General features: G+C 46.1%; 1 protein-coding gene across 1 annotated transcript in view; it reads left to right on the top strand.

Moving 5' to 3' along the window:
• The window catches only part of LOC138513680 (V-type proton ATPase 116 kDa subunit a 4-like), a 4,716,919-nt gene that overhangs the window by 1,448,756 nt on the left and 3,241,153 nt on the right, over positions 1–27,010 (top strand). The window contains exon 10 of the mRNA XM_069628745.1: positions 23,025–23,237. Coding sequence (XP_069484846.1) covers positions 23,025–23,237 — 213 coding nt within the window. The remainder of the gene's footprint in view (positions 1–23,024; positions 23,238–27,010) is intronic.

Raw genomic sequence — 27,010 nt, 5'->3', positions numbered from 1 at the left:
TCTAGCCAAGAGCTGGAGGTAAACCAAGCCCCGATAAGGCAAATAAATGACACAATTACTGGCACCGATATTACCAGTGCTGGTAATTGCAGCAATCCCCTCAATAGAGTTCTATGGGACTCCATGGAATGGGGATTTACTCCGCTTTCTGCCACTTGTAATATCTCACTTGTTGTGGGGGCATAGGGGAAAAGGAGGCTTACATACAGGACACATATGCATACAAGGAACTCAATGTCATACATACAGGGAACTTGGTGATCTGAGACCAGTCCATGTTGTTAGGTAAGCAAACAGGTTTTCAGTGTTATACAAACAGCCAGGATTTCAGGGCTTTGCGGAAGGCCCAGTAAGAGTTATCTGCTCTTAGGGCTGGGGGGTAGAGAGTTCCAGTGATTTGCTGCCACCGTAGGGAAGCTTGTGCCTCCTCCTCTGATTAGTTTGTACATTTGTTTGACAAGGCAGTGTACTTAGGCTGACCTCACCGGTCTGGATGAGCTTGCTCTGGAGATTCTTTGTGACCAGTAGATCAGGGTTGAGTGAGACAAGCACCTGTGTGTGATGGAGAGAGTTTGATTGCTGAGGCGATATGTTCTCCTTTGGGGATTTTGAGGGCAGAACGGAGGGCATTCTTTTCGATCAGCTGCATTTTTGTTGTTTAAGAAGAAATGGTTGGTAGCCTTTCATGCCTGGATTGTCAGATAGGTTTTGTTACGGGAGCTTGCTTTGTCTGCGTAGAGGCCTGGTAGTGGGAGGAGAATCTGTCTGTCATTGGCATAGTTTGTGTAAGATATGCTGGTGGAGTCGCAGAGGTCGAAGAGGGGCTTGGTGAAGACATTATATAGGGTGGGGGAAACACTGGATCCTTGTGGGACGCCACAGCCTATAGGGGTTGCCGGAATACTAGCTGTTTCGGCGAACACTCATGATTCTGCCTTCAAGGAAAGAAAAGGCCCAGGCGGTGGCTTCAGGCAAGAAGTTGGCGGACGCCTTCAGATTATGAAAGTGCTTTATGGTTGACCAGGTCAAAAGCCACTAAGCGGTCCAGCAGGAGGAGGAGGGCTGGCTTGCCCTGGTCTCTGAAATCATCCAGCTATTTCTTTAAGTCCAGCAGGGCTGACTGTCCCGTGTCCTTACCAGAAACCAGATACGCGCATACCTAATTGTGATTAGATTCCAGGAAATGCTCTATTTGGTTGTAGGCAGTCCTGTCCAGACTTTTGAGGAGGAAGGGGACTGTCATTATAGAATGGCAGTTAGTTGGATCATTGGGATCTAGAGTAGGCTTTTTTTAGTAATGGGAGAACCCATGCTTTTAGGCTACGTGGAACAAGGCATGAGTCAAAGGAGGCGTTTATGAACCTTTTGATAAAAAAGACAACAGCCTCTGTGCAGTCTTTGGTGGTGACTAAGCATCTGGATGGTTTGAGACATTTAAGGATATTAGTGGTGAGGGCTGCTGGGTAGGCGGGGAGAAGGTCACAATATTGTGGTCTGACCAGGGGCAAGGTGAGTTAGCGGCGATAGTGACCTGGCTGTTAAGGTCTGCAATACAATCCAGTGTGCAGCCTTTGATATGGGTAGGAGTTGTCATGCGGTGTCTGAAGCCGAGGGTACAGAGAGCATTTGCCAAGGAGGTGGCATTAAGATCCACCTAGGTTTAAGTCACCTAGCAGGATGGTTCTGGTGATAGGCTTGATGTTATCCCCTATGGTGTGTAAGTAATCCTCCCCGAAAGATGCCATCAAGCCTGGGGGCCGGTAGATTACATGGTTGTTGAGGGAGTCATTAGGGGATGTAGAAAGTTTGACAGAGACCACATCACAGTTGATTTGTCTGATTTGGAGGGTGTCTTTAAAGATGAGCGTGACACCCCCTCCTCTGGCATCCACCCTGTCGGACCTCAGGATGGAGTAGCCTTCTGGCATGGCAAAAGACAAGGCTAGGCCTTAGGCTGGGCGTTGCCAGGATTCAGAAATGACTAGCAGATCAAGGTCTTGCGCTAATGAGTTAATTTATATCCAGTGCATACGAGTGATCATACAGATCAAGGCCTTGTACTAATATGAGGTAATTTATATCCAGTGCATGTGCTGGAATAGACTTTGCATTTATGAGGGCACCTTTTGTGATTTTGGCAGGGTGATCATCTGTTCTCGCGGGGGAGCTCATGCATGCGCAGCATCGCTATGGGTGCGCGCAAGGCTGTAACCTTATGCAGTGTAATAGTCAATCATGTTAGGAGTGTGTGGCTGAATTCGGAGCGTGAGTAGACATGTCAGGCAGCATTATTGAAAGTGCCAAGTCTGTATACACAACTGACATTGTTATCTGTTAAGGTCCTGTCTGCAGGCTTACCTTTGGTAGCTGCAGACTTGGCAAGTTGTGAATTGTACAGCAAGGCATCTCGCAGGCTTGGCAGAGACCCGGCAAGGCCTTCGAGACGGGCCGGCTGCACCTCCCGGCTGGGGGGCATCCTTTCTTTTACTACAGGTTTTAGCCAATCAGGAACCAGGCTCAACAGAGCCGTTTGCTTGCAATCTGAAATGCCGAACACAGCGGCAACCATCTTACTGCTCCCACGCTCCTGGTTGTGTTGGTAGGTGAGCGCTTCTTGTTGGGTCCTGCCGGGTTGTCAGGGGGCACTTCTCCTCATATATTTTTGCAGCTGTAATTGATAACTTGTTAATAAAAATGTAATGTAAAACAAATTCACTGAGCGGGAGCTCACTGTGTGGACCGTGGAGGTGGTGGCTAATGTAGAGGAGCTATATGGTCCGCACCACCGAAAGATGTCCCCACTGCAAGAATGCCATATGGTCCGAAATAAGGGACAAGGTGGCAGCCGAGGGAAACCTCCTAAGGGCCTGCAATCAAATGAGGGAGTGGTGGAACGACCTACGAGGCAGGGTGTGGATGCTTGTCAACACCCACTGTAGCGACACAATGGCCACAGGTGGAGGATGAAAAGCATCCTCCACATGGGCCGGGAGGGTGTGGGTACGGTGGGAGCCTGCAGTCAGGAAGACTCTGGTGATTACATGTCTGGATCAAGACCCACATGCACAACTACACAATTGCTGTCACCCAGCCAATGCAAAAACTACAAATGAAACACCTTGGGACATTACATCAATGGGAATGGGAAGCGTGACACCCATAAAACGCACACCATTCACAAGGATGTGGGCCACATATAGGACATACACAACCATGGCACAGAAAGCATCATGGACTGTCACCCATTCACAAGGTATATCCCCACCACCTCGTGCCAGCATGTTCAACACTGTCATAATACATCCTCCGAATACAGCTGCCATACACTGCACATATGGGATACATGCAACAGCTGCAGATGTCTAGGTCAAACACCCAAGAAATGCAACAAAACAATAGCAGTAAGGCCTCTGTTATGAGTGTTTACCAATGAATGTCAGACATACACATTCCTATAGTTAGCAGGGTATCCCTCATGTGACACGAGAAGAGGATATGCATGAAACGGGCCAGCCCTACATTGGCACACATTCCTTTGGACAGTCGTCCAGTACATGACAACTCAGGCGAGGTAAGGCACACATACCCAACACCTGAGATACTCACTTAAACGGTGTAGCTAACTGCACTGTTTTTGGCTGAATTACTGCCGATTTGTGACGGTAATTCCGCTGAATTTCTACTTGTAATCCTGCGGAAATACCCTTTTCTATTTCTGGCGTTAATTCCGCAGACTGTAATTTCGCAGCCTCAGCACTAATTCCGCCAGATCTTGGGAAAATAACTGCTGATAATTCTGCCAGTGGAATTATCAGCAATTTTCAGGTAGGCGTAATTCAGCATAGATTTAAAAGTAAAGGTAACGGATTTACCGCCATTTTTACAACTTACTGCCATACTCCTAATGAGCCCCACAGTAGAGTTCATACAAGGTAGCTAAAAGTAATTAAACAGTCCATATTATGAGGAAGAATAATCCTCAATGTAGTCTGAGGAGATCTTGCTTTGAACCATCCTCAATATGGTTGGTCTATGAAAGCCAGTTGACTGGCTTATTACGTTTCGTTGTAAACATCATTAAATGTAGCGCCTTCTTCAGGAAAAGTAGATGAACTGATTAGCCACTTCTGTAGTCGGTGTCAGGGATTTCAAGTTATTGCACCTAGTGTGATATTTTCTTAGCGCTGTCAATTGCTGTTCTCAAATTAATCTGTGCTTCAGGGCATCTGACGGTTATATAGTCAACATCTCATATTGGCAGTCAAGCTTCCTGAGTGTAATCAATTTCCATACTGGTCATATCGGTGCTGATTGCATCCATTCAGTGGTGGCCTGGACGCTTTTCTGCCTTGCTGAATTCAAGACATTTCAGACATTCCATGTCTTGGGGGCTGCCGATATCCTGTGCTATCCTATGTGGATTATCTGGGTATACGTGTATCGAACAACCTGAAATGGACAAATCAAGTGGTCAGTCTCCTCGCATATGAAGCAGGCTAATGCAAGCTTTTCTTCATATTACGGGTGGCATCCACATTAACTCAATAAATAATTAAGGCAGACAAAGCCAAGTGGAGATGTGCTCAAGCTAGCTGTAGATGAAAACTCCTTTTTGCAAAGTATTTCTGAGCTCTCTTAACTAAAAAAGGAGGTACACAAAATTGGCCGACTGCCTGGTTTATAAAACCAGCTTTGTCTCCAAAAAATAATAAAACCCTTAATCAGAGATCCATATTTCTTCTTACAATAGATTTGAAGAAATGAGTTTTGTTTAGAGAAATGCACAATAATAAATCTATTACTAAAGACCACACCAGGTCCTAGGCCATATTTACACTGGATTAAGCATGTGTTCTGGCATGCATTTATAACTAAATTTCACTTTAACATATTGCCACTAAATAATAGAAGAACGTGGAAACATGGTTCAACAGAATGAACCTAATGCAAATGCACTTTGGCTGTTCCTGATAAATTATTACATTTCATGTTATTCTGTCTCAGGTATACTGTGATCCGTCATTGCATGCTGTTACCTGTCAAGAGAACATATGGTTTTAGAAACTGTAACGCAGCACTTCTATTTTAATAATGCTCAACCAACCTTTGGTATGTTTGGCAGTTGAGAAATTCTTCTGAGCAGCAATGAAAATGTGTTCTCTCTGACTTTTTAACACACTTTTTATAGTTGTTTACTGTCTATTCTGCATATTTTAACTAGACGTTATTTAAATTAATGAAATATTTCTTTGTTGCAATATTACAGTTGTTTATATGCTTTGATGGAAATTGTATATTTCTTAGAAATAAAGTATATTAATTGAATTGACTACTGTACGCCTAGTCCAATGCCCTCTTTCCTCCATACTCCACCCTCCATCCCCTAAAACTAGTTGGATGGGTCCTCTCAGTGTTTCAGGGACTGAGGGGAAGGAGCATGGTATTAGTCAGGGCATGGTCACGTTTTGTGCACCTGGCCCGCCTCTGCTCTCTAAATTCTTAAAGGTGAAGCATGCTTGGGCTTGCTATGGGTCCACCCCGACCCGCTTCATGTGAACTCCCAAAAGTATGGAGGAAAGGGGTCATTGGCTAGGAGTACAGTAGTCAATTCGATGAGTAACATTTCCTTTTTACACTCCCAAAAATGTAAATAAAATGGACTCTCCCAACACGTATAAGTGCCCTAAATGCAATAAGGGACAAGATGACTTGTATCATTTGGCTTGGTTATCCCTTAGGCAAAGCTCCCCAGCCTTTGCCTCTACTTTCTCTGCTCCTCCTATTCCTGCGGCTGACTCACACCCTGACACAGCCCTTTCTATTCTGCATCTTTCGAAGGGATTGTGTCCTCTGACGTATTCCTTATGTTAGATATCTCTTTCCAGCTTTGCTGGCCTCGGAAAATATTTTCTCTAGGTCATCCTGCCTATAAAGGCCACGCGCAGCGTCCGTTGCTCAGTTCCGTTTTTCCGCGCTTACTCAGTGTCTCGGAATATCGTTGCTCAGTTTCGTAAAGAATTAATCCAATTTCCTCGAGATATTCGATCCATACTCGATGGCTTCCTCGTCGGAGCCGACGACCCCTCGGTCCGGCTTTAAAAAATGCTGAGACTGTGGGAAAAAGATGTCGCTGACTGACCCTCACAGAGTTTGTCTGTGGTGTTTGTTAGCTGAACACCATTGTTCGGAGTGCGAGGACTGTATGTCCATGACAGCTAAGGCCCTGAAGGAGCGTAGGGGGAAGCTGGAAAAAGGTAAGACTTCTAAAGCTTCTTCTTCCTCGACGAAGTCGAGACATTCGTCTCCTCGTCACCATTCGCGCTCCAGGTCTCGAAGCGGGTCCCATCACTCCTCGAGATCGAAGCACTCGAAGAGGAGACGTCGAAGATCCCCTTCTTCGTCCTCCTCTTCCTCTGTTTCACCAAAGAGAATCCCTTGCCCCACGAAACATAGTTCCCGGGCTGAATGGGAGGAATTCCGCAAAAGTATGAGCGTCTTCGAGAAAGCGGCCTCGACCCCCTCGAAGACTGCCGAGAGTGATGCGCTGGTCGAAATACCCGAAGGTCCAAAACGCTGCGAGTCGCAGTACCCAGCGAAGCAAGCTTCTCGAGCGCGTCACGAACCCTCGAGTAAATCTAAAAACTCGAATCCTTCTTCGAAGGTTCTGTCGACGCCGTCGACGAAGGTTCCGTTAATGCTGAGGTCGGTGTCTTCGACGCCATTGTCGAAGGGACCTTCGACACACGGTTCTGTCGACTCAACACCATCTTCGACACCTGCGTCGACGCCAAGGAAAGTCACTGTTGCGGCGCACCCAGTGGCTATCCCCAGGTCTTCGATGACGATGTCGTCGAGATTGTCGACATCCTCAAGTAGAATCCCAATTCTATCGAGGACCTCGAGGCCTCCGCCTTTGTTTTCGACGCCACGTTCGAAGCCTTCGGCGTCGACGACATCGACGTTTTCGAGGCCGATTACAACAAGTTTGGCACCCTCTGCCTTGGAGATGAGTTTCACACCCTTTGTGAGTTCAGACCAATTGAGAACAATGTCCTCAATTATGGAAGAGGGAGAACTATCTGACCAAGAAGAGACATTTGAGTTGCAGGGATCTGCAACCACAGTTCAATAGGAGTTATCCTCAGAGGAACGCAGATTAAAGAAACTCCATGATTCCTTACATGAGGCAAGTGGTTTAGACACTTCCCCTGAGGTGGAGTTCGCTAGGCCAGACCCGGGGGAGCATGCTGAAACCCCCTATAGAGCCTTAATGGCCAGGATCACAGAATTTATGGGGTGGTCAACACCTTCACAGGCTTTCCAACAAGATGACCTCACGGATATTCTTGATAAAGGTCTACAGGAGGATCCTGTAGTACCTTTTCATAAGGCTCTTCAAAGGAAAATCCTGACGAACTGGGAAACCCCAGATGTCGTCCCGGCAGTAAATAAAAAACTGTCTACTAAATACAGGGTATCTTCTGCAGACCCAGAGTTTTTGTTCAAACACCCATCCCCAGAAAGTCTGGTGGTACAGGCAGCATCTTCTACTGACATCAAGACTGCTTACCCTACCGCCCCACAGGACAGGGACGACAAATATGATGCGATGGCTAAGAAAGTTTTTTCGGGCATGTAGCATGGCGTTAAAATCTATTAATGCTACTTGCACCCTTGCTAGATTCAGCCATACACTTTGGGAGTGTGCTTCTACAGCGGCTGACTGCATCCCGGAGGGAGAAGAAAGGGAGGCGTTCCTAAATACCATACAGGACGGTAAAGCCGCTATGTGCGAATCCCTCCAGACGGGCATTGATTCGGCTGACAGTATCAGCAGAGCAATGGCGGCAAGTACAACTACCAGGAGATTCGCTTGGTTGAGAAAGTCTGGTTTTGCCCCAGGTGTGCAAGCCAGGCTCTTGAACATGCCATTCGATGGCTCTTCTTTATTTGGGAAAAAGGCGGATGACAGTTTAGAAAAACTGCAAACATCAAAGGCAGCAGCAAAATCCCTAGGCGCTGCAATCCGTCAGACTCCTTTTCGTCCCACAGGATCCTCTGCGAGAGGCAAGTCCTTTCGCTTCTACTCCGCATTCGGAAGAGGTAGAGGACGACCGGCTCAAAGAGGACAAAGAAGAACTACCCGAGGTGGACGGGGTAGATATTCAAAAGCCGCAGCAACAGCAGGTGCCTCTTTACCATCGGCATCTGCATCAGCCGCCCCAAAACCACTCTGAGGACTTCCCTCAAAAGACACCTGTAGGAGGCAGGTTAACTCAACATCTGGCGGAATGGCAGGCTATCACGTCAGATGCTTGGGCATTGGAGACAGTTGCACAAGGTTACTGCCTGCCTCTCCTACGCATACCTCAGAGTCATCCACCGGGAATAAGCTCTCAAAAAGCTCCAGATCCGCTCCTCTTGCAGGAAATTTTAGACCTGCTAGAGAAAGGTGCCATAGAACCAGTACCTGTAGCGGAGAGGAACAGGGGTTGGTACTCCCCTTACTTTCTTATTCCAAAGAAAGACGGAGGACTGAGACCCATCTTGGACTTGCGAGAATTGAACAAATTCCTCAGGAAAGACAAATTCAAGATGGTAACTCTTTCTCAGATCCTCCAGGCCCTTCGGTTCCAGGACTGGTTGGTATCTCCGGACCTTCAGGACGCTTATTTCCATGTGCCAATCCATCTCAAACACAGGAAATACCTGAGGTTCGCAATTGGCAACTCTCATTATCAATTTCGAGTGCTGCCATTTGGGCTGACCTCCGCCCCGAGGGTCTTCACCAAGTTAATGTCAGTAGTGGCTGCAAGTCTAAGGAGGGAAGAGATTCACGTCTACCCCTATCTGGACGATTGGTTGATCAGGGCTGTATCTTCGGAACAAGCTCAGATCCAGCTAAATCACGTTTGCCACTCCCTGCACAGACTGGGCTTCTCCCTCAATTTAAAGAAGTCACAAATGATACCATCGTAGAGACTGCAGTTCATCGGAGCGATCCTGGACACTTCCCTGGGAAAAGCCTCGCCACCAGAGGTGAGGGCTCAAGATATTCTACAGATGGTTACCAAGTTTCAAAATGCCCAACGTCTCCCAGCCTTCGACTTTTTGAGGTTGCTAGGCCTCATGGCATCCTGCATTTTCCTAGTGCCAGAGGCTCGCCTAAGAATGAGATCCCTCCAGTGGGCACTGAGAACTCAGTGGTCACAATTCTCAGAGAGAATGACAGATCTTCAGGTTCCTGACAGGGTGGCTCGAGACCTTCAGTGGTGGGCCTGTCAGGAGAACATTCTGAAAGGAGAACAGTTTTGGCAACCCTGGCCGGAGATAACAGTAGTCACGGATGCCTCACTCACGGGGTGGGGAGCTGTGCAGAGAGGCGATGCAGCTCTGGTTTTGGGCAATCCAAGAAGGAATCGCTCTATCGGCAGTTCACCTAGCCGGAGAGAAGAACTTGACAGCGGACGCTCTGAGCAGGCAGAGCACAGTCTCCCACGAGTGGGAACTAGCTCAGGAAGTCCTTCAAGAGATCTTCGCCCTTTGGGGAACCCCTCAGGTGGATCTGTTCGCCACCAGTGTCAACAGGAAGTGCGATCTGTTCTGTTCAAGGGAATTTCCCCCGAGAGGAGCTCTGGGAGACGCGTTCATAGTGGACTGGGAGTTTCCGCTTCTGTACGCGTTTCCACCGGTCCCTGTCATTCCTCAAATGATCAGGAGGTTGAGAAGATTCCGGAAAACCATGATCCTAATTGCCCCGGATTGGGCCAGGAGAACGTGGTACCCGGACCTTCTAGACTTGTCCATCTGCCCTCCAATTCGACTTCCACTCAGAGAGAATCTGCTCTCACAGAAGGGAGGTCAGGTTCTCCATCCAGACATCAAAACCCTCAACCTTCACGCTTGGCTTCTGAAAGGCTGAGGTACAAGGATTGGGACCTCCCTGATGATGTTATAGAGGTGTTGCTTTCGGCAAGAAGGCCAGCAACAAAATCTTTATACCGCTGCCGTTGGAACAGATTTTGCAGCTGGTGTAGAGAAAAGAATATCAACCCCTTTTCATGTGGTACACCAATGGTTTTGTCCTTCCTACTATATTTGGCAAATTCAGGCCTTCAAGTTGGCACCATTAAGGGCTATCTCGCAGCGCTATCCATCTTTAAGCGCACTGCGGAAGAACCATCCTATTTCAAGTTACCCTTGGTAATACAGTTTCTAAAGGGGTAAACTAACGTTTATCCACCAAGACCATTCCAGGTTCCCCTATCGGATTTAAACATAGTCCTAACTTTCCTGATGGACACACCTTTCGAACCACTCCACTCTTGTTCGTTAAGATTTCTTACCCTTAAGACTGTTTTATTAATAGCACTTACATCTGCTAGAAGGGTGAGCGAGTTACAAGCTCTTTCTTGTAAACCCCCTCATACAATCTTTCACAAAGACGAAGTTGTTCTGCAAGTGAAGCCTAATTTCCTCCCAAAGGTGGTTTCTGAATTTCATATCACTCAGAAGATTACCCTTCCATCTTTCTATCCTCCTCCTCATCCGGGGAAAGAGGAAGAGAGGTTACACAGGCTGGACCCAAGAAGGGCTTTAAGTTTTTACATCAGTAGACTGGCTAGGATAAGACAAGCATACCAGCTGTTTGTAGGCTACGCAGGTCACAAGCTGGGGTTACCGATAACTAAGCAGACCATTTCCAGATGGATCATTTTAGCCATTTTGGAATGTTATAAACTGGCAGGAAAAGAGCCCCCTCAAAATCTTAATGCTCATTCGACCAGAGGTATCGCAGCTTCATCAGCCCTCAAAAGAGGAGTGCCGGTTAGAGACATATGTGCGGCAGCCACATGGTCGTCCGTCCATACCTTTACACGGTTTTACAACTTGGATTCCTCCTCCAGTCAAGAGACTAGGTTTGGAAGGGCAGTATTGCACTCTATTCATCAATAAGAGGAAGCATGAAGTCAGTACCCCCACCTCCAATAACAGAATACTGCTATGGGAGCCTATCTAAGATCAGGAATACGTCGGAGGACACAATCCCTTCGAAGAACAAGTTACTTCTTACCTTGTAACGTTCTTTCGATGGGATGTTCCTCCGACGTATTCCTCATCGACCCTCCCATCCATCCCCGCAGTACTACTTCCCTTGTTGCAGCTTACGCTCCTTCAGGGTGATTAGTCTAGTCCAGAAAGAATTATTGTGGGCTACAAAACGGAACTGAGCAACGGACGCTGCACGCGGCCTTATAGGCAGGATGCCGTCGACGTCAATACGGCGGCTATCGAGGGACATCGACTCGGCAGACGTCGACGCGCAGCGCCCTCTAGAGAAAATTTTTTCCGAGGCCAGCAAAGCTGGAAAGAGATATCTAAGATAAGGAATACATCGGAGGAACAGCCCATCGAAAGAACGTTACAAGGTAAGAAGTAACTTGTTCTTCTATTTCCAACACCCTGGACATCCTTGCCCCTTTCGTGAGAATCTGGCTGAAGCCTACCTCCAAGTGCAACTCTTGGTTTGATTCCGACCTCACCATCCTGAAATGCAAGTGCAGGGTGGCTGAGAAGAAGTGGAGGGCTTCCGGCTCATCCTCTGAGAAACTGGCCTACCACCTGCCCCAAAGGCAATACAGATTCTCTGTCCTGTCCAAGAAGAGAGCACACATTCAAGCCTGCGTCTCTGCGACCTCTGACAACTTCTGACAAACTCTTTATCATCTACAAGGAGCTGGCCAATCCTGTTGCAGTCTCTACTTCTCCTGTTCCCTCCCAGGTCCTCTGTACTGCTCTGGCCTCTCACTTCTCTGCTAAAACTCAGAACATCCTGTCCTCTATCTCATCTTCCTCTCTCGCCCCCCCTCCCCCCTTTGGCCAGCTTGCCATCTCCCTCTCATCCTCCTTTCTCCCTGACAAAGTTTTTAGACCAGTCCGATCTATGAAAGTGTCATCCAAACATGTGCTCCCCTGCTCCTGTAGAACCATCAAAGACCATATTGACATCGTCGCTCCTGCCTTGGCCGATTTCTGTAATCAATCTTTCCCCTTTGGAACTTCCCCTCTCCCCTTAAGCACTCCCGTCCGCCGATCCTACCTGCCTGAAAAACTATCGCCCACTCTCCATCACCCCTTTTCTGGGGATACTCTTGGAAAAGCTGGCTATCGGCTAGTTTACTCTGTTGGTTGTCTCTATGACCATCAGTCTGGCTTCAGAGCTGCCAGAAGCACAGAAACTGCTCTCCTGAACACCCATGAAGGCTTTCTCTCCAATCTTGACTCTAATCTCACTTCTATCCTCATCCTCCTGGATTCTTCCTCTGCTTTTTGACACAGCCAACCATGCCATCCTGATCAATCGACTCTGTGAGAACCTGGGTACCACAGATCAGGCACTGGGGTGGCTAACCTCCTTACTCTTGGACCGCCCCTCTCAGGTCCAACTTGGTCCCTTTCTCTCTGCCACCTCTCTTTACCTGTGGCGTCCCAAAGGCACTATCCTCTCACCCTCGTTTTTCAACCTCCACAGGGCCCCTTTGGCCCACCTGATCTCTACCTTCTCTAACTTTCAGTGTTATGCAGATGACACTCCGCTTTCCTTCAGGCTCCCTTCAGCCTCCTATCCTCTCTCGCTCCTTCCTGACTGACTATCGACAATTCGGGATTGGTATGCCTCCAATGAGCTCAGCCTTAATGCCAGTAAAACAGAGATCCTTCTCATTGGGACTCCTGCCCCTGCTTTCCCTCTTTGGCTGCCCGCCTTGGGCCCTCTTCCTTCACCTTCCTGCGAGGCAAAAAACATTGGTGTCAACTTCTACTCCACTCTTTCTCTCCTCACATCTCGGAATTATCCCATAATTGTATTATACAAGTTTGCGCAAACGTACCCTCTCATTCCACAAGCAGGACTGCAAGACAGAATGCAGCCACAACTGCAATACACACAGACGTACGTACAACCGCAGCAGGCACACGTGGTGCTGCAGCAACAGATGCAAGTGCAGCCCACGAAGACACAGGTTATGCCTACGCAAGGGCAAGGATCGACTCTAGGGGGAGCAGAAGCACAGGGCACGCTGAGCGTATTACAGGCACCAGCGCAGACAACCACGCATGGGAAGGTGGCAATATTGGGGCAGAATGAGGTGCCTCTTTACACAGGAGTAGCAGTGGTGTGAAGAAATAGCTTCACATCCTCAAACAATACTTTCCCAATAGGGTTGCTCACGGGAAGTACGAGTGTGTCCTGTCCTAGCAGTAACTGTAGACCCCGAAGAGGAGCCCGAGGTAGCGGTTGAAATAGTACGGAGGGATTTTTCCTTTCTAATAGACAAGGGAGTTACTAGGTCCTGTATAAAGCAAGGTGGATTCCCACTATCTAACAAGAAATTGGACATGCAAAGCTTTTCGGGGCCCATGCAAGAGGATACTCTGACCAAAGATTTACCATTGACAATGGGGACCCAGCATATAGTAGCGCCACTATTGTATTCAAAAGACATGCCCATTAACATATTGGGGAGAGACTTATCAAGCAAATTCAACGTCACAGTTTCATTCTTGGAGAAAGGGATGGTGTGCACCACACCTGGGATGTACCCAACCAAGTGGGAGTGCTGATACAAGCCTACTACGCACACAGCACATTGAGGGATACCCACACACATTTGTTCTTGTATGGGATGCAGATGCTGCTACGATGGGTACCAGGGATACAGGGTAAGGTTTTTAGACTATCAAATGAATTCCTATGCAGACCACAATGCCCTTCCACCATTTCATCAGGCACATTCACACTACTATACTTGGAAGAGGAGGTAGTGAAAAAAGGCATGATTATTTTGGTTGCTACAGATGACAACATGGAATGGCGATCGTTATTGTGCACGAATCCCATACTAACACTGACAGGAGTGACTGACACCGAATTGTTCGCTTCACTAGACGGGGAGGAAGGAGTTGATTGTGTTTGAGTTGAGCATACCCTGTCCAGTGCAGATAAAGGAATGAGGACTGCCCCAGAAGACACAATTGGTGAAAAAAGAAACAAAATACATGAAGGAGAATTTGCAGAAAGTACCAAAGAGTTTATGGACAACAGGGCCTCATGACGTGGGAATACTAAAAGCGTCAGTTCACATTAAGATAAAAGGAGCACTGTTACCACGAGTAAAGCAATAGCCCCTTTCACGAGAAGCAGACAAAGGCATATATGGGACGCTGCACACCCTATGGCAGCAAGGCATTATACAGGAGTCTACCTCACCATGCAGCACAGCAATCTATCCGATTAAAAAAATCAAAAGGAGGGGCGTGGCTTTTTATTCAGGATTTTGCCCTTTTAATAACATTATAGAGGCAGAATATCCTCTGGTTCCAAACCCAGCGAAAATGTTCTATAACGTCCGAGCAGAGACTTACTACTTCACAGTAGTGGATTCATAGAATGCCTTCTTTTCTATTGCCCTGCATCCTGACGCTAGGGGTCGCATTATCGCGTGACAAGATTCAAACACACGAGAATGCCTCAGGGGCGGGGTACTGTGAGGGACACCGCATATGTAACAGAGTTATACAAATGGATTCAAGCAATTTGCAAGTAGAGAGTACAGTGATCAATACCTGGATTCCTTTTTGTGTGCAGCACAACGAAAGAAGAGTGCATAAAGCACTCCCTGTAACATTACTGCGTTACTGGCTGAAAAGGCATATAAGGCGAACAAAGAGAAACTGCAGTACTGTCAAAAGGAAGTGGTTTACTTGGGTCAGATTTTATCAGCAGAAGGGAGAAAGATAATGCCAGAAAGAGTGGAGGCAATACATAAAACACCCTGACCAAAAAACGGTAAAAGAAATGCAATAGTTCATGGGCTTATGCAATCACTGCAGGGCATGGGTTTTGACTACACCACATACACCAGGCTGCTTCTCCAAGCACTTAAGGAAGCTCAGAAAAACAAAATGAACATGAAATGGACAGCAGAAATCAATGAGAATTTGAACACAAACATGAGTTGGCACACGCACCAGTACTAGCTGCACCCTACTATAAAGACAAGTTTCACTTGTTTTCTCACTCAGACGGCAAAGTCATGACCACCGTGCTGACACATAAGGAACAGGGTCACAAGCCACTGCCCTACTACAGCGGATCGCATGACCCTGTGATGCAGGGACACTTTCCTTGTGAACAGGCAATTGAGAAAGCGTCAATAACGATGGGGTGCCTAGTCATTTTGTAAGTGTACAGGGAAAATGTATTATTCGCGATACTAAAAAGGCCCAAATCAACATTGACAACTCAGAGATTTTCCGGTTTCCAAATTATACTGACAAATGCTGCAATAGAGGTGGTAAGGTGCAGGAAAATAAACCCAGCAGAATTAATTGCAGAATCATATGAGGAGGGAGATTACATACATGATTGTGAGGTGTGCATAGACAGGAGTGAAGGTAACCCCTTAGTAAAAGAAGTGATTCAAGGAGGGGACAATATCTTTATATGATCTTTATTGACCGGAGATCAAGTATCGACCCAAATAAGGAACAGAGGCACTCTGGGCCTGCAGTAGTAGGGCACAGACACAGCATTCACAAGAAGAATTATTGATAGTGCAAACATGTCTGCCGTCGCACTACTCTGCACAAGCAGCAGAATTGAAAGCGTTAATAGAGACGCTCAACATATCAGAAGGGCATGCAGTAAATATTTTCTGAGACTGCATACGTAATATCCACCGTACATTCGGGGTTAGCAAGATGGGGAGAGGATTCAGGCCAAGTGATGGTACACCAGTACAGAACTCAGCACTTTTGGGTTAACTATTGGAAATGTTGCCACTCCCAGTAGAATCAGAAATAATAAAGTGGATGGCCCATACAGAAGGGCAAGACATTATTTTATTGGGTAATGAAAAAGCGGACAGAGCAGCTAAAGAAGCAGCAAATCTGCCAGAAAGATTGCATTTGCTGTTCCCTTGCGAGGAGGAGAAAATACCACTTGTAGCATTGATGAAAACAACTAAAGGAAAAGACGCTCCACCAGAAAGCTTTACTGCAACCCCAATAGTGCATATAATAGAATTACAAGGGGAAGCATCAGACGAGGAAAAAGAGCTATGGAATAAAAGGGGTTGCTCTCTGTCGCCAACTGATTACATTTGTCTTTTTTATTACAGTTTATTCCAAACTTTTTAAAAATGGTGAAAGCATCAAAAAGGTACATATGCATAAGCTCTGCACTGCATTATTTTGTTATCACATTTGGTTATTTTTGACTCTGCTCCATCATGTCGACAGGTTGCATCAGCAGCATCTTATTGACTTGATCTAGATAGTACGTTAAGGCAAATGTGAATTTCTTGTTAACTCCTTCTGACATCACCCACTAGTCCTCTCCACTTCGGTCTTTAATTTAGTGACAGAACAGCACAGGCAAAGTGGTAATGCCAAAAAAGCTGTTAAATGTGGCTCTGGAAAAGCTCCACTACCCGACCCACATGTCGAAAGAGCACGTGGCTGCAGGGCTATGTGAGGACTGATACATGCCTAACTTGTATGAATATATGTCTGAATTTCTACATAATTGTATAGTTTACCAGAAATGTCTGCCAGGTCACACTTTAAGAGTGGTACAAGGAACATTACTGCAGCCGGTTGGGCCCTTCGGCACTTGCATGTCGACTATGTCGACAGATTCCCCCTTGACAACATTAGAGAAGATGAAGGCATAGCGGCCATCAAACTGAGACCAGAGGGGAGGAGACCTGCGAACACCATGCCCCAGATGTTCAGCAAATGACAGGAATCCTGCAAATGGTGCAGAAGCCCCTGGCACATGTCCGGCACTAGTAACTAGTAGTAGCAGTTACCTGCCGCAAGTGTAAACGGCTGAACCATTTTGCTGTGGTCTGCCTGAATCAGACCTGACATACAATGGAACGACATGCAGGGCCTGTCTATATGTAGAAGACGCAAGACTAGAATCCCTCCTCATGTTCTTGTCACACCTGGGCCTGATTGTGGAATCTCATCAGCAGCTGAAGTCTTCCAGCGTGAAATCCAGAAGGTACTACATGACCTCCCAGGCACCACTAACATCAGTGACGACATCCTGGTCAAGACCACACAGGAACACCACGACCGACTAGAAGCCGTATTGTAATGCCTAGAAGAGCCCAGCCTTACCTTGCATGCAGAAAAATGTGAATTTGGCAAGAGCAAGCTTAGTTTTTTCAGATATGTCTTTAATGCAGAGTTAGTGTTACCAGATCCTTCCAAAGTCGCAGACATAAAAGAAGCAGACGCTCCCGCCTCTGTAATCAAGAACTTCATGGACATGGCAACCTACTGTGCCAGGTTTATCCCAGATCTCGCCACCGTTGCTGCCCCACTGGGGAAACTGACCATGAAAGAAACCTTGGGAATGGAAAGAACACCAGAACGCCTTTGAACAGATCAAAGACTCGCTCTCTAGCACTGCCAGAATGGTGTTTTTTAACATAGGCCGCACTACCGAACTGCTAGTAGATGCCAGCCCTGTCCGCCTAGCAGAGGTACTAACCCAAGTTGATCAAGAGGGCACTGTGTTTCCAATTGCATTTGCCAGTCAGGCCTTAACAAAAACTGAACAGAACTATGTCCACATAGAGAAAGAGGCACTGGCGATATTATGAGGGTGTTGCCACTTTCAGGTATACTTGTTAGGTCAACCAGCCAAATCCTTCACGGATCATAAACCCTGGATCCCCATATTCAAAGGGTCCGCCCAGCATCCGCCAGCCTGACTAGAAAAGTGGATTCTGCAATTACAACCATACAACATTGACGTAACATTCCGAGCAGAAGCCGGCCATCCTGCAGACTCCGCGGCCAGTCACCCAACAAGAGGAACATGCACGAGAGACAGAGGACATGTATGCCATGTAGTGGCATGCGCCCGACCAAAGGCCATGACACTACCTGAAATAGTGGAAGAGACAGAAAAACACACCTGCCTCCAGCGGACCAAACAAACTATACAGTCAGGAGACTGGAAAAACTTTGTCAGCCGTGGCAAACCGCACAGCGGCAGCAGAGGAGAAACTACAGGCCCTGTGTGGAATCAGAAATTAACTAACCATCTCCAACAAAGGGGCCATCCTGAAAGGGCATCGCATTGTGCTACCCAAAACTCTAGAAGAACGAGCACTACGACTGGCACATGAGGGACACAAAGGAACAGTAAAGACTCCAGTGTACCTCAAGTCCAGCATCTGTATGCCAAGAAAACAACAGCAGGTAGTTGACCTGGTAGAAACCTGTCTCGCATGTCAATACTCCAGAAGACTAATGGCGCCAGTACCGATCACCAGTGCACCCAGGAGTAACACCTGATGGGAATCAAATCAGTGTAGACTTTTGCACCATCGCTGGCAAAGGCTACCTCCTCGTAGCAGTAGACTGATTCAGTCACTACCACAAAGTTGAACCCATACCGTCTACTGACGCTCCGTCTGTTGAAACCGCACTGGAGTAAATCTTCGCTATCCATGGCCTGCCAAGCAAAATGAAAAGCGATAATGGGCCTCCTTTCACCAGCCATGAATTGCGGCGGTTCCCAGCAAAATCTGCCACCAGAGAATTACCCCCTGCTGGCCACAAGCAAACAGTGTTGCAGAAAGGTGCATGGGGTCACTAAACAAAGTCATAGGAATAGCAGAGGACCAACAACTGCTGTGGCTGCCAGCTGTGTACCATTTTCTTCGATCCCACTGCCAGACTCCTCACACTGCTACAACAGTCAGTCCGGTGGCATTAATGTTTGAAGTACCAATTCAAGCAGAGCTACCGCCACACCGGAACTGGGTAGCCCCAGCGCCAGACACTGAACTCATAAAGAGAGCCCGGACACAACACAACGATAAGGAAGTCAGGCTCGCTGAGCACTACACCGAGAGATCCCAACTGGAGATAACATGCTAGTCGAGAATCGGCCCCCACCGAAGAAAATGTCACTGTCATACGACTCTCATCCATGAACTGTGCTAGGATCCGATCACAGCATGGTGATGGCAGCGAGAGGGCATGAAGTAGTAACTCGCAATGTGTACATACGTCGCTGTGGAAAGAACTGTCTGCCATGCCTGAGGGACCAGAAGCACCACATCGGCAAGGAGAAGAGATCAGAGGGGACAGGATCCCCGAAATAGAGGACACCCCCCCCAGCACAGACAATTCCTGGCCCTGACTCCCCAAGGATGGAGGAGCAAAGCCTTATTACAGGAAGAACAACCACACGATACGGACTGGGGCAAAGATCCCGACCCTCCTGTTTGCAAGGGTACGTCATACATGGGTGGGATACCTTGTCTGAAAGAACACGCCGGCAAACGAGGACAGAGATGTCATAAAACAGAAAATATTCAAAACAATTGCAAGTGTTGGAGGAATGTGGTGTTCCGCCTGACTCTTATCACGTGAGTGAGGGGGGAGCCCGCCTCATGAGAGGAAGTGAGCGATAAAAGAAAATTAAAAAAAAAGCAAACACCGGAAACCGGGGAGAGCCGATCCAACACTATCCCTGGCTGGCTGTGTTTATTTTGCTACCGCAGATTGCGACCTGATTGCCCCCAACATCCTCCCCGCCTGGTCAGTGAGACGGAGGTTGGGCAACACATCACACTTGTGAATGATAGGATAAAGGAGTTGGGATGTGAGGGAGACTGGTTAAAACTGCCTTTTCTTTTAACAACAACTTCATTGTGTACCTCATGATATAATGAAAGAGCTGGAGACCTAGAGTCCCCTCTCGGATAGATACGTTAGTGACATCTTGAATAATTCAAGTTCATTTTTAAACTTAAGTTATTTTAACATGGTCATCAGTTAACAGATGGGAAGGTACTTGGAAGTGTTGATTCAAAGAAGCAAATGCATTCATTTGAATATAAAAAATTCTCTTGTCAAGGGATATGAATGGATACAAACATTTGACAATTTTATAGGTAGGATAAATGTGAATGTTAAAAGTATTTATACAGTGCGCAAAAATGAACAGTCTTGGGCTGATTCCGGCGCTCCTCACAATATTTGAATGAAGTAGATGCAAAGCCGCGTAACAGAGGTCTATTACCCTTAGACTGTAAAGGGAAACAGTACTGAAAATATTAACTAATTAGACCTGAGAGTGTTTCGCGCTTTGCATTCAAGGTATCCAAACGGTCCATCAACACGAAAAAACTAAATTACTCGTGCATGTAGGTGTCTGAATCAATTGTGCTTTAAGAAATGAGTCCATCGGTATCTTAGCCTAACTTAGATTTGAAGTCTTACATTCACGAAAATAAAGAGTCTGTTACATCACAGTTTGTAATTTTTCCCAATCTGAATACTTTAATAAAAAATGACAATAGTGTGCATTCAGGTAATTATGCAGGTTAAAGAGCAAGTTGCATGTTTACGGTTCTGGTACTTTTGATTCCAATTTGTTATAAAATTAACACTGTTAAAATGAATCCTGTTACATCACAGAGAGATTCACATTAACTTAGTGAATTCCAGTTTGTTATAAAATGCTGTCCTCTTAATCACTGTTACTTCACAGTTTAGGATTCCATTTGTTAAGTACCTTGGATGCAAAGCGCGAAACACTCTCAGGTCTAATTAGTTAATATTTTCAGTATTTATACAGTGCACCTTCACCACTGAAAGTGGTCCCCAGGCCCTGTGGCGGATCTGAAAAAGGAGGGGGGAAGTTAGGGTGTAGTGGGAATAGGGTAGTGAGAGTAGTGATGTTCTGTTGGCCGCTTCGGTTTGATTTGCACCGTTGCCCGAGCTTAAGTGCGTTTTCCGGTTGGTGCAAATTCCCATGTGCTGTTGTGCTGGGTTATGTGTTGTTCACCTATTGTTGCAATGTGGTCAAGTATGTGCGGATTGCTGTGCAGAGAAGTGGTTGTGTAAGTTTCAGTATGAGGAGTGTATGCAGAAAGTTGAGATTTTAGAGTTTGGTTAGCAGGCTTTTCTTACCTTTTTCTTGGCGTTTCTGCATTCAGCATGTATGGTTATCCTGTGTGTCTGGCATTTTTAAATTGTTCGTCTAGTTAGCAGGCACCTTGCAGAGTGGCAGTTTCCTTTGTATTACTCTAGTTGGATGTGTATCTGGCTGGTGCTGGTGAGTTTCCTCGTTCAGGGATAGCAAGACTTAGCTTGGGTTAGTCTGGTCTTTCCCTGCCCATCTTGTGTGTCGTCTTTCCCATCTAAGTTCCTCTGACAGATAGTCGCAATGAGGACAAGGGTTGATAGGGCGTCCTCCATCCTGACCTCTGGTTAGGGAGGATTCAGTTGGATGCTATGGGTTCCTTTGTATTACTCTAGTGGTATGTGTATCTGGCTAGTGCAGGCATGTTCCCATTCAGGGTTTGCACGGTTTAGGGCAGAGGATTTTGGTCCTTCCCTGCCCATCAGTGTGGGGGTACTTACCTATCTAGGTTTCCTTTAAGTGTTAGCGGTATGTGTCCTCCTCCCGCCCTCTGGATCGGGAGGATTAAGTGAAGTTGCAGGTTCATCGTTGGGAGTCTAGTCTCCCGATGGGTTTGTGGTTCTGAGTCGTTTCCTTCTTGTTCTGGAGCAAATAGCCACGTTTTGAGTACTTCCCTGAATTCCAGAAGATGCCTTGTGTTGCGTATGTTTTTTGGTAGTTTATTCCAGGTTATTGATGCCAGGTGAGAGAAAGATGATCCTCTTAATTTTCTTTTGTTGTATGGTTTTGGTTCCAGATGAATGGCGTTGCTTTATCCGAGTGGTCTTGTCGGATGGTAGATGGTTATTTTTTATTTAGGAACTCTGCTACTTCATTGTGAAATGCTCTGTGCGTTATGCACATTGTTTGAACTTTATTCGCTGTAATGTGTTCTCTTTGTGGTAGTTTGAGCAGGAGTCTCGCCGCAGCGTTTTGGATGCGTTGAAGTTTCTTTAGTAATTGCTCTGTCATTCCTAGGTATAGGCTGTTGGCATAGTCAACTCTGGACATGAGAGCGATGATTGTGATTATTTTTTGGGTGAAAGAGAGGAAAGGTGGGATCCTTTTTACTGCGTGCAGGAGAAAGAAGCATTTATCGATTATAGCGTTTACTTGTGGCTATAATGTTAGTTCATTGTCCATCGGGACTCCCAGGTTCTTTACTATCGTTGATGGGGTCGGTGCTGTTCCTAGCTCTGTCGGCCATGGGTTGTAGTGGTGATTGGTTTCCCTGCTTTTGAATATGATTACTATTTCTGTTTTGCCCAGGTTGATTTTGAGACTGTTGGTGTTCATCCAGCCGTAGGGTTCTTGTAGACAGCTTTCCAGCATTGTTTCCTTCCTAGGTATCTTGTATCTGGTAGACAATCTGAGGGTCATCAGCGTAGTTGTAGCATGTAAGGCCGTGTATTTTAATGAGATTGATTAGTGGAGTCAGGTATATGTTGAAGAGCAATGGGGATAGGAATGATCTTTGTGGAACTCCACAGGTGGATTCTCTTGGAGTGGATTTGAAAGGTTTGATCCATATGGTTTCTGTTCTGTTTGATAGGAAGGATTTAATCCATAGTAAGACTTGATAGATGATTCCCATTTCTTCCAATCTCCCCATGAGGATGTCGTGGTTGATTGTGTCGAATGCTGCAGAGATATCCAGAAGTATTAGTGCTGTGTCTTTGTCCGAGTCTGGGTTAGCTTTTAGTTCGTCCCAGATTGACAGCAGTGCTGTTTCCATTCCTCATCGGTCTGAAGCCTACTTGTGCCTGTTCCAGCAGTAGATGTTCTTCTAAGAGTTATTGTGTTGTTATGGCTTAGGGAAAGGTATATGTATTCAATACTTTGTTGTTTTTGTTAACCATGATTTCTATACCTGTTCTATGGAAAACATGTCCGAAAGTAGCATCAGAATGTTTTGAATTCATATGGAAAATATTGATAATAGTTTACAGCCCTACAGACAGTATCACTTTATCTACTTGCAAAGTTTAATAATTTACTGAAGTTTTGCCATTTTAATTTTCAGGTTCTGGCCCAAACTGAAACAGCATGCCGACACGTGTTGAGTGACGCAGCCTTTAATGTTTTTAATTGGTGTGTTAAGGTGCGGAAAGTTAAGGCTGTTTACCATGTCCTCAACGGCTGTGCCAGCGATGTTGCGCAGGGCTTTTCTCTCGCAGAGTTCTGGTCTCCGCTTAGTGACGTCGGCCTCCTGAAAATTGTTCTTCATGAGATGATGGTACGTATCTTAAAGTTTTGGCTGGGCAGTGATTAAGTTTCAGAAACGAACTACAGTGATTCCTTTTGTGGTGTTTTTGGTCATTAAATATAGGAGATGTGAGGAGCAGGTGGGCAGGGACAGAAGGTTGTAGGGGCGGGGTTTGTCTTCAGATTGAAAGAAAACACCCAAATTCCCCTTTCTGATGTTTTTCGACCAGAAAGCTAGAAGCTCACCCTGAAGGCCTGATGGGGGCATACTAGCTCGCCTCTTCCTCTTTCACGTCAGCAAGAGACAGAGCAGCTCTGATGAAATAACACACTGTAGTTGAGGCAGGGATTTTCAGTGCAGTTGAAAAAATTTATTTTCAAACAGTTCTTAACCATCTTCCTTTTTAAATTGCACAGGGAATCACAGACTTTGCTCCATCCTATAAGCTTGTATATGCATTGCAAAGTTTGTAGAGAGGTTTATTATGTTACTATCGTCCAAAAAGGAAGAGGACCGTTATTATGAACAGAAATCAGTTTGAGTACCTCTAACCACTCAATCTCTATCTCATGGACCTACAACATCTCCTTCCCCCCACACTAGACTATCGGTGGGAACCCCCCAACTGTGCGAGGAGAGCCCTCTCCCCTAGCCCCCAAAGGATCTATCGTGGTCCGGCTCCACCACCTCATTGCTCAAACATCTCATCCTTTGTATAATATTACCACACCTGCAGAGGGCACCCACATCTTGTCCTTTTCCGCATTCACGCCTGCCCTCTGAACACAACTGCATCACCGCTGTCTTTCACTGAACTGTCTTATGCCCAACTCCCAAGACTAAAGTTATCTTTTTCCCTGATCTTAAATGCTGGCACTGCCAATTCACTTTCTATCTCCTGAGTCCCTAGTGCAAGTCTCACCATAGAGTCCACATTGACAGAGCTTAGATTCCTGTTTATCATGAGACCAGCGCCAACACCTATACCAAAATACGTATCTGTACCCTATTGTGCTCCACACATTTGATGACCTCTCAACCGGGTTTTATTCCACAAACTCGATTGTCACTAACCTACTCTTTAGTCTTCCCCTCCTGCCCACCTGTCGCCTAAACAAAGTTTTCGACTACATGCAACCTCTACAAAATACCAAGCCCACCTCTACACACAGTCACCCATGCCCATCTACACATCCATAGACCACAAAAACGGTGATGGCTGGAAGGTTTAGAGGTAATCTCCAACTGGCCAATCCATTACAGAGGGGGAAAGACCATATGCAAATCAGGCTTGGTCCCACTCCAAAAGAGGCAGCCAGACCAAACTAATTGGTCACATCCTCTCTGTCGAGACTCCAAGCAACTCCAGACATGTTTTGGCCTCATTGGGCGTCATCAGTGAGGTGTAGCTCGGATCCCTAGGCCCAGCAGGCTAAGGAGCCACATCTGGGCATATCCTGCCCAGACGTGGGACTAACGACAAACCCTCCAATTAGTTACCTCTCTCCACAAAATTGAATTGATTTTATTGTTTAAAGTGCAGAGTTGCAGAGCGATATACAGGGTGTGGGTAGCCAGTATACGGGCTGGCAGCTGTTAACAATAGTGCACTACTGTGAGTTATGGTCAGTGTGTTGGTCTGTACATCCATTGGGTTAGTTCTTGGTCAAGTGTCAGATTCACAACACCTTGGCCAGGTGTCAGATTCACAACACCTTTCCAGGAAAGTGGCTTTACTAGAGGGTGAGCAGGAGCTAGCAGGGTTATTGCGATTCCCTCTATTAAAGAGCCTTGCATGGTTTTGAACACTAACAGAGTAGCTTTTAGTGCAGAGCCTTATTTCCTTACATTTGTTTCTCTGACTACCACATTAATGAAACCATTGTATTACTGACATTTTTACAAATCTGCCCATTACAATAGAGCAATCTCTTGACTCTATTAATGTGAAAAGAGCATCTACGTTATATTTAAATACAGAAAGCCATTAGAAAGTCATAGCAACACTTTGTCAATATTTGAGCAGCTAGGGTGGCGGTCCCAATGGCTAATAAATCAATTTCTATATGGATAGTAGGTTGCAATACTGTGTGTTGTTGGGAGGCAAACAAGACCCTTCTAGACAAGTGTAGGGGTAACCTTACCAGAGGGGAAGCTGCTAATGGTGCTCTCCAAATGAACGTCCAGATCTCTGAAATTTGCAAAGTCGCTCCCTGGAAGTTAGTCCTTTCCTTTACAGCCAATTACTGTTTAGTGTGCAATGCTAGGGAAGGTGCCCAAGTTAGACAATCATCCATTAGAAATGGTTTTGGTTAACGCTCCTTCAATGGTTGCTTCCTTTTTCCTTTCATCTTTTCGTTCTTACCTTCACCTCTGAATATAAGGATGGGTTTGCTATTCTATTTTAACGTTTATACATATTAATGTTAATGTTAAAGGTATTTGTACCGCGCACCGTCGCCACTGCTGTAGTTCCCAGGTGCTTTGGTGGATCTGAAAAGGAGGGTGTCAAGAAGGGGGGAGAGGAGGTGAGGGGGTTGGTAGAATGTAGTGGGAATAGGAAAGTGAGAGTTGTGATGTCCAGTTGGCTACTTCAGTTTGGTTTGCGCCGTTCGCTGAACTTGGGTGCAGTTTTTGATCGGTGCCAGAATTCCCATGTGCTGTTGTTGCGGGTTATGTGTTAGTCTGTTGTTGGAATGTGGTGAAGTGCGTGTGAATTGCTGTGCAGAGACTTTGTTGTGTGAGTTTCTGTATGTTGAGTATGCAGAGAGTTCAAATTTTAAGGTGCGTTTATAATAGTTTTCAAGTATTTGTCGATTTCTTACCACTTTCTCTTTGCCTTTCTGCGCTCAGCCTCTGCGGTTATCCCTGTGTTTTTAGTATACTACTTGTGTGTCTAGCTCATATCCGCTACTCCCCCTGCCCTGCTGCAGGTGTAGTTTTGGTCACATCACTTGTCCCATGTCCATCTTGTTGGTTTGGTCCCGCCTATTAAGTATCCTTTAGGATACCCCTGCTTTTATAATGGGGGTTGTTTAGGGTTTTTGATTTCCTAGATGGCTATTCACAGGTTTTTTGTTGACCTTTCTTCCTAGTTGATTCCTCCTGAATGTGGAGCAAAGAGCCAAGTTTTGAGTAGTTTTCTGAACTCCAAATGACCCCTTGTATTGTGTATGTTTTTTTTGGTAGGGTATTCCAGGTCAAGGTTAACAGGTGAGTGAAAGATGATACTCTGAGTTTTCCTTTGTTGTAAGGTTTAGGTACTAGGCAAATGTTGTTGCTTGATCTAAGTGATCTAGTCTGGTGGTAGATGTCTCATTCAATGGCTAATTTCCCTTACCTAGTGAGCCCCTAAGCAGCTTTGCTGGATTTCTGGAGTTCTTTTTTTTCACTTGGTAAGAGTGTGAGCTTTTCCCCCACTCTTACCCATGTTTTGCCATGTGTATTTCATCTGTTTTTGTTGTTGTGGGCTCTGGAATACACCACTTCAGTAGCCCCCTTCTTTTGTGTGTTACACAGCACCTTCAGTGCAGTGACACTGGGTTGTCTTTTAGACTTCCCACCAACTCCATTTCTGGGGCTGACTACTGTCCCCCAGAAAAGGGTAAAGTTGCCATTAACTTTACATAGTCATTTAACCACACATCCAGTACACCCCATCTTACATGGAGTATTGGAAAGGGTTACTTCTTAGTCCTTTTTATCTGTACCTCCTAGAGCATTGTTTTGCTCTTTTAACATTTAGACTTGGCTGGTGGCAGTGGTATCTACCCTAACGTTTCTACCGCGTTTATACTATATAA

This window comes from Ambystoma mexicanum, chromosome 12 (assembly GCF_040938575.1).
Source record: "Ambystoma mexicanum isolate Mex_15411 chromosome 12, UKY_AmexF1_1, whole genome shotgun sequence".
In the NCBI taxonomy this organism is placed as follows: Eukaryota; Metazoa; Chordata; class Amphibia; order Caudata; family Ambystomatidae; genus Ambystoma; species Ambystoma mexicanum.
The sequence above is the reverse complement of the archived record's forward strand: the minus strand, read 5'-3'. Positions and strand labels throughout refer to the sequence as shown.